General features: G+C 42.5%; 1 protein-coding gene and 1 pseudogene across 4 annotated transcripts in view; both read left to right on the top strand.

Annotated features, from left to right (window-relative positions):
* The first annotated feature begins 3,006 nt into the window (after window positions 1–3,006).
* On the top strand, window positions 3,007–3,515 carry LOC116754590 (annotated as a pseudogene).
* Window positions 3,516–7,796: 4,281 nt separating this feature from the next.
* Window positions 7,797–14,921, top strand: part of NAAA (N-acylethanolamine acid amidase) — a 29,826-nt gene continuing 22,701 nt past the window's right edge. The window contains exons 1-3 of one of the 4 annotated variants that reach the window (XM_032632621.1): window positions 7,797–8,288; window positions 8,934–9,098; window positions 11,813–11,939. In XM_032632621.1, the coding sequence (XP_032488512.1) occupies window positions 8,095–8,288; window positions 8,934–9,098; window positions 11,813–11,939 (486 nt within the window). In that variant the 5' untranslated portion in view covers window positions 7,797–8,094. The remainder of the gene's footprint in view (window positions 8,289–8,933; window positions 9,099–11,812; window positions 11,940–14,921) is intronic. The other 3 variants (XM_032632622.1, XM_032632624.1, XM_032632620.1) reach the window with 3 other exon arrangements.

Below are 14,921 nucleotides of genomic sequence, written 5' to 3'. Positions count from 1 at the left end.
TTCTACTTCCTTAATCCTGTGGTAGGTTCCTTTTATTATTTTATAAGTCTTCTCTTGAGATTACTTTCTGTTTACTCTAAATTTGGAGGTCAGATCCTCACAAGGATGCTGCCAGCAAAGGCAGAGTAACCTTCAGGGTGACTTTTACATTGAAGAAGTCACCAGGGTTTGAACTTCAGTTTTTTAGTCTCAAATTTTTGTCAACACTGAGAATGGGTCCATTTCAGGGATGAATTCACATTGTCCAAACTCATAATATATATAAAGTAATGTGTAAATCTAGAATACTGATATATATGTGATCTTACCAAGTTCTTCTAGAAAATAAGCTCCACAGAAGGCAGACTTCTATGCTGTTTGATGCTAGTTCAGTGCCCAGTATGTAGGTGCTCAACAAATATTTGAATACCTGATATAACTCCTGTCTGTCTTCTCTCTGTAAATAAAATACCACCTAGGGCTTCCCTGGTGGCGCAGTGGTTAAGAATCCGCCTGCCAATGCAGGAGACACAGGTTCGAGCCCTGGTCCGGGAAGATCCCACATGCCACGGAGCAACTAAGCCCGTGCACCACAACTACTGAGCCTGAGCTCTGGAGCCCGCAAGCCACAACAACTGAGCCCATGTGCCGAAACTACTGAAGCCCGCACCTAAAGCCCATGCTCTGCAACAAGAGAAGCCACCACAATGAGTAAGCCCGTGCACCACAACGAAGACTAGCCCCTGCTCGCCACAACTAGAGAAAGCCTGCGCACAGCAACGAAGACCCAACGCAGCCAAAAATAAAAATAAATAAATAAAATACCACCTACCTCATTGATTGTTTTGAGAATTTTGACAACTAACGTTTATAAGCTCTTAGCATGGTATTTTCCACAAAGAAAGCATTCAGTAAATTTCTCATCAAAGATTAGATATCTAGGGCTTCCCTGGTGGCACAGTGGTTGAAAGTCCGCCTGCCGAGGCGGGGGACACGGGTTCGTGCCCCGGTCCGGGAGGATCCCACATGCCGCAGAGCAGCTAGGCCCGTGAGCCATGGCCGCTGAGCCTGCGCGTCCGGAGCCTGTGCTTTGCAACGGGAGAGGCCACAGCAGTGAGAGGCCCGCGCACCGCAAAAGAAAAAAACAAAAACTGAGAGCATAGCTAATTCTGTACTATTTAAATACCATATATTTGTATATAGCACATACCTGAGGTGGTAACTTTACTTCCTTCTGCAGATTCTGTTTTTGTTGTTTTGTTAATCCAGAAATGGTTGAATAAACTATGATTTATCCATATGATGGAATATTATGCAACCATTAAAATATTTACAATAGGAAATGCTTATTATAAAAGAACAAAATATAAAAATACTTATAGTGTAATCCAATTACACTTGTAAGAAAATGGGGAGTAATAAAAGCCCAAGAAGAAAGCCACCAAATAGTAAAGTGATTTTCTTTGGTATTGAGATCACATGTGAGGGTTTTTTTTCTTTCTAGTTTGTTTTCTCAGTCTTTTACAGTACCTGTGTTTTGATTTGTGTTATTGTGTAAGAAACAAAATAACTTATTTGAGGCTGGGGAATAATGTATCTTAAGACTCATGAATTTTTTTTTTTTAAACCACAAGAGGAATGCACCTTAAAAGCAAGGCAAGGATTGATTTGAAAATACTCCAGAGGAGTTATAGTCTCACCTTCTTCCACTGGTTTATTGATGGTGCTAGTCATCCTTAGTCGGACACCCTCTGACTCTAGTCAGCAATACCCAGTGCTTAGAGAGTGCTGAGTTAGTACAATTCTTAGGGAAAATAATTAGTGCTGTGTACCAAGAGCCTTTAAAAATAGTCATAATATTTGACTCAAACCCACTTTGAGAGTCTAATCAAAGAAAATGGTCCAAAATATGGCAGCTCAAAAGATGTGTTTGGGTCTGTTTCTGCTGCAAGTAACAGAGTATATCTAAAAATAGTCTGGGGCTTCCCTGGCAGTCCAGTGGTAAAGAATCCACCTTCCAATGCAGAGGTTCGATCCCTGGTCGGGGAACTAGGTTCCCACGTGCCGCAGGGCAGCTAAGCCCTTGCGCCACAACTGAGCTCGCGCACCTCGACTAGAGAGCCCTCGTGCCGCAAACTACAGAGTCCACATGCCCTGGAACCCGCACGCCACAACTAGAGAGAGAAAAACCTGCAGGCCACAACTAGAAAGAAGCCCGCGCGCCACAACAAAGAGCCCACTCGCTGCAATGAAAGATCCCACATGACTCGAAGATCCCAGGTGCTGCAACTAAGCCCTGATGCAGCCAATAAATAAAAATAGTCTAACCACATTGGAGTCTCACATAAGTCTGGAGGTAAACAGTTGCTGGCCTGGGTTCAGCTGCTCAGTGATGCCTTCGAGATCTTGGGCTCCTTTTCTGCTTTGTCATTCTTAGTGTGTTGGAGCCACACACTAAGATTTGAATGCCGACTGACAGCTGTATGACCACAGGCAAGTTACTCAACATTTCTGTGCCCAGGTCTCCTTGTCTGTACAATGGAGCTGATACTACCTTACCTTCATAGACATTTCTTCTAAGTTTAAGGCAACAAGAAGGGGCATTGTCACATGTATCCCTTTTACTAGGAAAGCAAAAAGCTTTTCCAGGATCCCTGCAACAGCCTTCCCTTAAGTCTCATTAGCCAGAATTGGGTTATATGGCTACGCTACCAACAGTGGAAGCCGTGAAAGCAGGAAACAGGATTGTTCACCCCCTCAGCTTAAATGGACTGTAACAACCCCAACAGAACTGGGCTTCTGTTCACAATGAAGAGAGGGAGGTATTCAGTAGATTTGGGGTAGGCAACCAGCAATGTCTACCACAAGCTAATTGTGGGGAAATATCCATTGCAACATAATTTATAGCAGCAAAAATGGGTGCAAGAAAATATATCAAAATATGGGACTAGTTAAGAAACTTCGGATGGAATATCCAGCCATTAAGCACTTTGATAGAGTTATTTTAAAAATAAGATATAGGGCGCCATGGAGGAGTACGCTTGGGAGCCTTGCCCATGGTGAGTTGTGGATGACTGCGGTGGAGCCTTCACTATGGGTGTAATCGGCGGTGGAGTCTTCCAGGCCATTAAGGGCTTCCGCAATGCCCCTGTCGGAATTCGGCACTGAATGAGAGGCAGTGTCAATGCTGTGAGGATCCGAGCCCCTCAGATTGGAGGTAGCTTCGCGGTGCGGGGGAGCCTGTTCTCCACCATCGACTGCGGTCTGGTGCGGCTGCGGGGCAAGGAAGATCCCTGGAACTCCATCACCAGTGGAGCATTGACCGGGGCTGTGCTGGCTGCCTGCAGTGGCCCATTGGCCACGGTGGGCTCGGCAATAATGGGAGGCATTCTGTTGGCCCTCATCGAGGATGTTGGCATCGTCCTCACTTGCAGCAGTTCCGCACTGCACCCCCATTCCTGGAGGACCCCAGCCAGCTGCCCCCTAAGGAGGGTACCCCGGCCCCAGGCTACCCCAGCTATGAGCAATACCACTGAGGAAGTGACCTCCTGTCACCACCACCGTGGGAGCTCCTCCTCGGTTCCCTCCCTGATGATCTACCTCAAAGGGAGGGCTGGCTCCCAGTTGGTCCTGGGACCCTCCGGAGAGGGCCTCTACTCTGTTGCCTTATCCCAGGTTTGGGGTGGAGCACCCTAGCTGCCCTGATGGATGGGTCCCTTCTCTCTTAGGCACCCCAGCCCCCATTCATATGTAACAAGCTCTCACCCCAGACCCTTTGCATGGCACCCTGATGAGTATTTAAAGCCAGTTTTAAAAAAATAATAAATAAATAAATAAATAAAGCCAGTTTTGAAATGCCAAAAAAAAAAAATAATAAGGTATGAACACTACAGCAATGTGAAAAATACTATGCCATTATTTTCAAAAGCAAAGTATCAGTGTAACGTGATTTTAAGACAAACATTTTTCACATTTTTAATTCATGAAATTGGGATGTGTCTTAAAATTTTTCTAGGATGCCAGCCAAGTCAGACTCACAAGAGTCTGATTTTGAATGCAAAGAAGCTTGTGCAATATGTTAACCAATTTGTTTTGCTTCCTCAAACATGTACAAGAGCAGGTATTTTATTTTTAAATGTCTGTGACAAAAGACTTAGAATTCTTTCAATACATACACATTTTAAAATTCTAATAAGAAAGCATTGTGTTGTAGTTTAAATGTCAGCAAGTTTCTCTTTAAGATACATAAAATAATGGTGCTTCTTACAACTTACAATTTTGTAATATAATATGCAATATGAAAATAGTGTGGTGTGAATATAGCTGACTGGGTTTTCTTTTCTCTATGTATTAAGCATGTATTAGGGTTCTCCAGAGAAACAGAACCAATAGGAGAGATATATATCTCATATATCCTATGCATATGAGGAGATTTTATCATAGGAATTGGTTCAGGAGATTATAGAGGCCGAGAAATCCTGCAATCAGCTGTCTGCAAGGTGGAGAACTGGGGAAGCCAGTGGTGTAATTCAGTCCAAATCTGAAGGCCTGAGAATCAGGAGTGCCAATGGCCCCTTTTTTTTTTTTTTTTTTTAAATATAAAACACCTCTAGTTCCATTCTTACAGCAAGATCCAATTTTGGTATACCTAGTATTCCTATTATTTAGATAGTAAGATCAGATCCAGGAGTGCTTTAAGAGGGAATTTGGCTAAGGGGTAAAGGAAAATTAAGATGACGTGGGAACCTAATTGTGCAAAGTGTTACAGGAGAGGAAGTATAAAAGGAGGACGTGAAAACTAAGAACAAATTATGATACTTCACAACTTACTTTAAGGATACTTGAATCTTCCTCTTTTACCATTTTAATTGTGATATTTTTAAACATATAGAAAATAACGAAACATATCCATTTCCTAGATTTATTCAATATTAATTTTTACCTTTTTTGGTTTGTTTTAAAGAAATAGAATGTTAAGAGTATAACTGAAGCCCCACTCAGCCATTGTCTCCCTTTCTCAGGGATATCTACTATTTTGCAGTTGATGCCTATTATTCCTTTAGTTTTTTTTTTTTTTTACTATATTTGTGCATGTATATGTATGTGTGTGTGTGTAATAAAAGTATCATTATCTTAAAATTTTACATATATAGTATCATTGTATATATCCTTTTGCTGACTATAACTCAACATTAGATTCTGGATAAATGAAGATTCTATCATTTAACTGTTGTAATAGTTTTCCATTATTTATCCATAAATCCACAATTTATCATTACCCTACCGAAGAGCAGTTAGGTTTTTTCACTTTTTTTGCCATTTAAAAATCCTGCTATAAATATCCATGTGCAAGTTTTTGTGTGGGCCTGAGTTTTCAACTCTTTTGGGTAAATACCAAAGAGAATGATTGCTAAATCATATGGTAAAAGTATGTTAAGTTTTGTAAGAAATCACCAAACTATCTTCCCTCTAGCTTCCCAGTTCCAAAGCCACACCCACGGTTCTAGGTATTTGGTATCACTCCACTTGCATTACCCAGATCTGTATTAGTTATCTATTGCTGCATAACAAAACACCACAAAATTTAGTGGCTTAAAGCAATGAACATCATTTCACAGTTTCTGTGGGTCAGGAATTTCAGGTGGCTTAGCTGGGGCTAGAGTATCCACTCCCCAAACGGCTTATTCATACGACTGTTAGTAAGAAGTCTCAGTTCCTCTCCAGTTCTTGGTAGAAGGTCTCAGTTCCTCAAGTTAGGGACCTTTTCATAAGACTTCTTTAGTGTCCTCAGAACATGACAGCTGGCTTCCTTCAGGGTGAGCAATCCAAGAGAGAATGCAAGGAGTCCAAAATGTCTTTTGTGACCTAATCTTGGAAGTCAGACACCATTACTTCTTTGGCTATATTCTACATGTTAGAAGCAAGTCACTAAATGTAACCCACAGTCAAGAGGAGTGGAATTAGGCTCCACCACTGGAAGGGAAGCGTATTGAAGAATATGTAGATCTATTTTTAAACTACCATACTACTTTTTTTTTTTTAATTTTATTTATTTATTTGGCTGTGCCGGGCCTTAGTTGTGGCATGCAGGATCTAGTTTCCTGATCAGGGATTGAACCTGGGCCCTCTGTATTGGGAGCGCGGAGACTCAACCACTGGACGACCAGGGAAGTCCTCACACTACTTTCAAACTGAACAAAGTGAGATGCCAGCTATAAAAACATTATATCCCATGTTTCTGATATATCATCTACCTTCTTGCACGCTCCACAGAAGTATTTTTTAAACTGTAGATTCAGTTCCATAAATAAACCATGAAATCAGTGTATAGTATCTCTGAAATCTCCACAGCATAGAAGCAGCAGAAGGGAGAGGGCTCATAGTTTTGTAATTCCAGATCTCCCTTTAATCTTTGTTTTAAACTGTCCTATAACATATGTATAACTTTTTAATAATATAGGAATAGATTATATGAAATTATATTTGTAAGGTCGGATCTTAACAAACGGCACCGCGAAACAGAGGAAAGCTTCAAGTGAGCTTTATTAGGGAGGGCTCCCGGGCGAGGTTCACTGGTCCGAGAGAAAGGGGCCAGAGAAGTCTTACCTGGGCGAGGGTTGGGCAAGATTTTATAGGGGAAGAAGGGAAAGGGGTGTGGTGAATCTGGGAGGGCGCAGGGTATTCCTTATTTGGTGGTCTTGCAACTGCTGTTACTCAGGCTTTGCAAATGAGCAAATTAACACCTGGGTCTTAAATTTTACAGAAAGACCAGGAAGAAATGGGAACGGGGGCTTGAAACTTTAGCCCAGTGACATGTAAGCCACAAAAATGGGAAAAGTCAGTGGAATCTAAAATATAACACAAATGAACCTATCTACGAAACAGAACTAGAGAACAGATTTGTGGTTGCCAGGAGGAGGAGGGTGCAGGAAGGATGGATTGGGAGTTTGGGATCAGCAGATGCAAACTATTATATACAGGATGGATAAAAAACAAGGTCCTACCATATAGCACAGGGAACTATATTCAATATCCTGTGATAAACCATAATGGAAAGGAATATAAAAAAGGATATGTATACGTGTATAACTGAATCACTTTGCTGTACAGCATAAATTAACACATTATAAATCAACTATACTTCAATTTAAAAAATGGGAAAAAACCCGAGGTAGTGATGGTGTATTCTAACTGGGGGAGGGGGCTGAAAAAAGCGAACTTTCCAAGTTTCCCCTACACACTTACTCTACCTACGGACGACCGTGCTAACCATTAAAGAATGTTCCACCCTTATTAAGTCTGGTGATTTTCCTGAGCCTAACACCTTTTGTCTCCCAAACTGGGAACGCGAAAAGGTGAGGCTGCTTGAGGTTAATGATTGTGAAGGTGGAATTTGGATTCTGACAGTCTGGCTTTGAGGCTAGCTCACCAGCGATGTGACCTCGGGCAAATTACATAACACTCCTCATCAGGAAAACAGGGATGAGTCAGGAGAACCTATCTTCTGGCTTGTTTTGATGGTCAAATGAGACAGTGGGCAAAACACTTTGCACATAAATGTTAGCTACCTTTTTAGCTTTTTTAAAGTAACTGAAAAGAAGTGGGACTGCTGAACTAAAAAAGCTCTCCTCCTTATAAAATCCACTTAAACCTTTGAAGAACTTAAATTAAGAGCAAATGAGGCGGGGGGTGGGAAGGCCCTTCCTACCGCAATAGGACTCTGCTGGCTCCCTCTTGGCCGCTGAAAACCATTTCCGTAAATGCCCTCCAGGCCGCAGATTACGCTCTCTCCGACCACGTGGGTGGGATGGGGCGGAGACTGGGAGGCTAGAAGCTAGCGGCCGCATTTAGCGCCCTCGGGGGACCTGGAGCAGGGCGGCACCCTTGGCCGGGGGCGGGGGCGCGGCACGGAGGCACTGGGGCGAGAAGCGCAGATACTGGACTTGGGGAGGCGGCTCCCCTCACCATTCCGGGTCCCGCGTGACTAGCCGGGCCAAGCGGCAGGCGGGCTCCGCCTCCAGCCCTCCCGGCTCCGCCGAGGCTCCGCCTCCTCCTCCTCGTCCTCCAGAGCTTCACCAGGGTGCGGGCAGCGGTCCAATTGAGGCCGACCGAGTTATGAGAGCCGCCGGTCCGAGTGCGCTCATGTCGCTGGCTCTGCTGCTGTTGGCCGGGGCGTCGGCCGCCGCCTCGTCCTCCGCCCCGCCACTCTTCAACGTGAGCCTGGACGCGGCCCCCGAGCTGCGCTGGCTGCCAGTGTTGCAGCACTTCGACCGCGACTTCTTGCGCGCCTCTATGGCGCGTATCATCGGGTGAGTGCAGGACAGGGGGAGCGAGCGGGGATCGGAGAGCGGCAAAGCCCGGACGCTTGCTGCCCAACGTAAGTCAAACTGAGATCTGTGATCCTCCCCTCCCTCTCGGACAGCCTTGCCCTCCACCCCATGCCGCTCACCCCGGGCGTCTGGCGTGTGCGGGGCTGGCGGGGACCAGAGCTGGCATTTGCTAGTGCCCCAGGCAGCGCCGGGGCTGGGGATGATCCCGCGCAGCTGGTTTGACTTTCAAGTTCGGTGTCTCCAGTGGCACGCCAGTCCACCAACCATTCTGGATAAGGGTGGCGCGCGGGTTGTCGCCCGGGCTGTCGCCCCGGCTGGCTGCTCAGCTACCGAGTAGGGGACGCAGCCCCGCACCCCTAGCAGGCCTCATGGGCTCCCAGGCCCACCCCTTTGGGGACCACTCTCCGTCGCCCTACTTCCCTCTCTCGGAGTGTTCTTTTCTCTTCGGGACGCTGCGTTTTGGGTGATGCCGGCTGGACCTGGACTGTGAGCTCTCTGGGTAAGCGAGGCACCTAGAACTCACCCCTAAGGATGAGCTTTAGGTACCCTCTCCCCCAGTACACACACACGCACCCCTCCGAACCTCTGAGCAGATCAGACACTGTCGTGGTTCTTCATTTCTAGGGATACTGTCCCCAAGTGGGTCCTCGCATTGATCCGAAAGGCGGTCTGGGAGCTGGAGCTCTTCCTGCCCCAGCCCTTCACCGACGAGATCCGCGGCCAGTGCGACGCTCTGAACTTCACCCTGGCCGACTGCATCCTCCTTAACCTGGCCTACGAGTCCACAGCGTGAGTGCCCCGCACTAGCGCGGATTAATTTGAGACTTGACTCGGATTCCTGCCACATCTGAGTGGGAGGAGACATGTCTTCAGTGTAATAAAAGCAGGGTGGTGACCGGGCTGCCCAGAAACCTTCAGTGCTTCCTCTTTGCTTCTCTGGGTAAAACTGAGCAGCAGATTATAAGCTTCGAGAAGGAAAGCAGCTTCTCTGACCTCAACACTGAACTGTTCCTCTACCTGAAGTCCCCTTTTCTCCCTTCACCAATCCAGGTAGCATCCCACTTTTGAAACTCTGCTCGACATGGACTTTCCCAGGAAAGTCTTGGAATAATCCCACTCAAGTTAATCCAATGACTGCCCAGCCTTATAATGCAGGGGGCTGTCCCAGCATTCATTTGTCACACTGCATTTAACTTTCCCTGTTCATCATGGCTAGTGATCATGATTCCTCTTTCTCAGCCTGTTGCCTCCAGTGCTGGGGTCACAGGCTACACTGTTCTGGCTAGTAGGGGCAAGCCAGTATATGGTACCCGGAGTGGACATGATCAGCTGTGGCACACACAGGGGAAAGCAATACGGAGTGTGTGGTTGATCCCAGGCAAAGTGCGGGGAGAGCCTCTGTTGGCTCAGTAACAGGTCCTGGAATTAAGAGAGATTTGACTTGGTTTCTGTCTTCAGGACTTACTGTTTTGCCACCAGACCAGACTCATTAGTAACATCTTGTAGATGCTTAATAGCTTCTCCCTGCTGAAAGATGTTTAAAAAAATTTTTTTTCCTGTGGATAATGAAACTTTACTGCCTGCTGCCATCTTCCCAGAACATCTAGGTAGAGTAGGTTAAGAAGCACTGTGACTGCCTTCCTCTTCAGGGAAATGTTTTAAGACACAGATGTATTAAAGGGCCCTTCAATTGACCTAAGTTAATTTTGCCATTCTTCGTCTCCTACCCCCATCTTTTTCCTATTCTGACGTGTGGTTTTCTCAGTGAAAAAATCAATTTATTTTCATTTTCCTCTTCCTTTGTTGGAGTCACTGTATTCAAATCAACTGCAGCAAAAATTCTAGTAAAAAAACATTCTAACTTTTGGATTTGGTATTAAGGTATATACTGAATCGCCTGGCAAGAAAAAGCACCATCAGACTCCACTAGCATTAACAAAGGAAATGTTTTGTCCTCATTTCTGGTATAAGGCTTTTTGAATCAGATTAAGTAAGACTAGCGACGCTTTATTGAGCCTACCGGGTATGAGGCACTGGAGATTGTATTGCCTTTTGTGATGTGGAAACCAAGCCTCGGAGGGGACAATTTGCTGAAAGTCAGATGCATGGTGAGTGGTCAGAGTTGCTGCTAAAAGCACATGTCCCCAGCACTGTGCAGTGCATCTCCCAAAGCAGAGCCTGGCTCCCTAGTTGTTCCCTGTGCTGTGGGCCACCTCACACCAAAACATTTGGGCATGACATGAAAGAATTGTTGTCTCTCCAATTTTGAAAAATCACCTTTGAGAGTCTACAGACTTTGCTTTAGCTACTTCCAGCGTTTGATCAGTTTGCTTCTTGACGTAAACTCTTTGAAAATCAGAGACCTTGGAAAAAATTAAAACGTGACCAAGCTTCCTTTTTTAAACGAACAGAAAAGGAGGTAACATTTGTTTTCTCTTAATTATAAAGACAATATGTAATCATAGAAAATTAGTAAATACAGAAAAGTATAAAGAAAATTAACCACAATCCTGTTACTCAGAAATGACTATCCATCCTTCAGGATATTTCGTGTGTGTGTGTGTGTGTGTGTGTGTGTGTGTGTGTGTGTGTGTATACATATCTTTCCCCTGTCCCAGAATTGGACATGGTATATTCAAGTACTTTTTACATAACATTACATATTCACAGAATATGGACCTTTAGACCTCTTAACAAACCTCTTCGTCTTTTCCTCAAAATATATCTCTCTGGCTGGGAGTTCTTAAAAGATCCTTTTCTCTTATTAGCTCTCTCCAGGGAGCTTTAAGGGGGACAGGAAAAGTGGCAAGCTCCTAAATAGTTCACCCTTTTTCCAAGGAGACAAAGTGAAACAATTTGTGGAGCAAAATAGTTAGCGGCCATGGTGTTTGCTCTGAGAAATCCAGAGAAGAGAGAGTTGAGCTTGAGCCAGCCTTGAATGGTGTATTAAATAGACTACATACTGCCAAGCAGAGGACTAAGCAAAGTTCAATGAACTCTCTGAGCCCAGAATGAGTCCGTTTCAGATTTAGATTTAGGATGAAATTCGCATTCAGTATGTTTTCAATGTCCTGTGTGCTGAGGGCAGAGGTCTAGTAACACTGAACGAACGCTGTTGTGTCCAGTTGTCTTTTTCATCTTGAATTATGATCCACAGGGATTATATAGCATATGTGTCTGTTATAAGGAAGAAAACTTTTACTTTGAGGACTTATTTTTATTTATTTATTTTTTTTGCGGTACGCGGGCCTCTCACTGTTGTGTCCTCTCCCGTTGCGGAGCACAGGCTCTGGACGCGCAGTCTCAGCGGCCATGGCTCACGGGCCCAGCCGTTCCGCGGCATGTGGGATCTTCCCGGACCAGGGCATGAACCCATGTCCCCTGCATTGGCATGCGGACTCTCAACCACTACGCCACCAGGGAAGCCCGAGGACTTATTTTTAAAATGAAAAACTCATTTCCTTTTTCTTGTTCACTTATGTTGAATTTTTCCCTTTTCCCAGATTCTGCACTAGTATTGTGGCTCAGGACTCCAAAGGCAACATTTATCATGGCCGGAATCTGGATTACTCTTTTGGAAATTTCTTACGCAAGTTGACAGTGGATGTGCAGTTCATAAAGAATGGGCAGGTATAATCTGTACAGTGTAAGATTCAGAAATCAGAGAGACTTGCTAACCCAAGTTAGCCGTCACTTGGATGGTCTGCAGCTTAACTGTGTTTTCAATTTAAGATACAAAAAACGTCACCCTCCTGGAAAAACAAAACCACAAGAGAGATTTACATCAATTATGCTTGTAGAAGCAGGGGTCATTTATTATTGTTGAGAATCTACTTACAGAGGTCAATCACTTTTCCCTAGGGAAATTTCTATGGGCGTATGATCGGTCTCCATTTATGATGCTAAATCAGCTCTTTCCTTTGCTTTCCCACGTTCAGGCTGCTTCTAGAATAGAGGGGCTGGGTAGTGTAAATGTCTAGGAACACCTAATTTGGGGATCTGACAGTCCTGGCTTTGAAGTTTGCTTCTGTCACTTCCTTTGTGAACTTGGGAAATTACTTAAACCCATTTTGCAGATTACAGCCCAGAGAGGTTAATAACTACTTTATGGAGATAGTTATAAAGGTTAAATGAAGTTATCTATGCAAAGCATATGGTAGATGCTTGATAAATAGTGGCCAAATAATAAATAGTCCTTCACTCTAAAAGTATAATTGACCCACACTACTCTTATTTTTTTTACTCTTATTTTTGATCTTTAAGAAATTATACATATACATCGTTTTATTTTCATCATAGTTCCTTTAAACGTACAACCTAGTATGTACTGTTACATTTCTGTGTAAATATCTAGAGAGATAGCAGTAATCAATGTTCATTGTGTACACAAAGCATGTCATTGCATGAAACAGAACAGAGAATGCAAAAGTCAGATCTTGGCTTTGGGGGGACACTGTTTAAGGACTTTATTTAGTTTGTTCTTTGCATTTAGGGGTTGAGTCACAAATACTAGAAACTCATTTACGAAATACTCAGATGGTCGTCTGCTTTTACAAACAAAAACTTTCTCATAAAACGGTACAGAAATATTTAAGGTGAAAGTTTCTACTTTCTCAATTTCATTCCTTTACTTCACCATTATTACCAATTTAATTTGTAGTTGAAGATTTACTTCAAAAATGGTTTTAAGTGGTAGCAATGACAGAATATCCATGAAAATAAGTTCTGAAAGGACATCTGCTAAAATGTTCGTAATTATTACTGAATAATAATAGGGGACAATAATTATTTTTACTACTTTATGCTTTTCTCCATTATTCTACAATGAGCAAAAATTCTTAAAAATCGACAAAAGGTTAAATGCAATAAAAATAATTTCACCTGTTCCCTCTAGACTCACCCTAACTAACAGGTGTTGCTTCATTTGTTTCTGTTGCTCCTGGAGCTCTCGTGGGAAATGGTCTATTGGTGTGGCTTATCTCAGTGCTTAGGCTATTATTACCGAATTTAACAGTTTACACGTGGGTATTGTCTTTCTGCTGAGGGCTCCTGGCTAATAATTGCTTTGCTAAATTAAGAACAGGTTATTCAAAAAAAAAAAAAAAGAACAGGTTATTCATCCAATAATGAAGCCCTTATTCTTATCTGGTGTTCATAGTTTTAAAAGTATTTTCAGATACAGGACCTCCTTTGATCTTCACGATAGCTCTGCGAGGCAGGCTTAAGTCAAATTATTATATATTTATATTATAAATATAATATTTATAATTTATATATTTATATATACAAATATATATTTATATTATAAATATATTTATAATTTATATTAAATATTATATATTTAAGTCAAAATAATTATATATTTAAGTCAAATAATATAATTATTTGTAGTTACGTGTTATAAAATATCTTGGAAGCTACCAGGGATTTTGATTTTTGTAACTTTAATTTGCTGGCTCTTCAAGAGTAACGCTGATGTGAGGGTTGGTGTGCCATGTGAATGAAGTGACTGTGTGATTACTTTTTCCCCTATAGTTATGTTTTATAAGGGCTTTAGTAGTGGGGTAGACTTATTTCTGTTTTACTGCCATGAATGGAAATGGCAAGAATTCATGGAAGACCCTCACTGAGTCTCGGGGAAGAGGTCATTTATAAAATTAAGACCATTGCATTTTCCCCTTGTAATTTAGCCGCTTTATTTTACAACCAGACGAGGTAGAAATAAACAATTAAATGAAAAGTTACTGACTTAAAATTCAGCTTTCTAGGAAAAAGGTAAGCTAGGCCCGTTCATTTCTCAAAATACAAAAGTATTAGTTCATCTTTACTGAACCATGTGAGCTGGGTGTCTGGTATCTGAAATAACTGATAGAGTTTGTTTTTCTCCTCAGGGATATAGTGGTGTCTTGTAATCATTAGAGTTCATTTCCTTCATTTAAAGTGGGAGCAAAGCAAAAAAAAAGAAAGAAAGAAAAAAAAAAGTGGGTGTGATCCCTACAACTCATGGAATAATTATGAGGATTAAATGAAAGATGTATGTAAAAGAATTTTTTAATATTTAAAATTTAAATTTGATTATTACTGACAGACAGTCTCACTTGTTTCCCCTTACTTCACAGAGCTTGTAAGATGCATGATATTAATCTCTTATAATGAGTCAACATAAGTTTTTAAATGGAAGCCCATTTGCTACTTCTAGGATGGAGCTTCTTTTTTCTGCGAGGAGCCCTTTGATGAAGCTTATTGATCCCTTCTCAAAATAATGTTTCATAAATACATAAAATAAAGTTATGAGATTGCAAAGAAACCAGTTATGTTGAAATACAGCCATTTCAATATTATACTTTTTCTTAACACATTAACTGGTAAAACTTAGCAGTGGGTCTAGAAACTACCATAAATTCAGAGTAGTGGTAAGTATGAATGATATTTCAAGATATGTATGTATACCATATCAACATAGGTATGATGCCATTATGTATGTGAAAATACTTGAGTCACAGGCACTTACAGAGGGAGTAAAATTTCAGTTAGAGGCTAGTGAAAATAAAGATGTACCTTTTTTTTTTTTTCCATCTGAGGTCACAGATCCACTGACTTCTATCCATGGAC

The sequence above is a fragment of the Phocoena sinus genome, chromosome 5 (assembly GCF_008692025.1).
Source record: "Phocoena sinus isolate mPhoSin1 chromosome 5, mPhoSin1.pri, whole genome shotgun sequence".
NCBI lineage: Eukaryota > Metazoa > Chordata > Mammalia > Artiodactyla > Phocoenidae > Phocoena > Phocoena sinus.
This window is presented reverse-complemented; position numbering and strand designations above follow the sequence as displayed.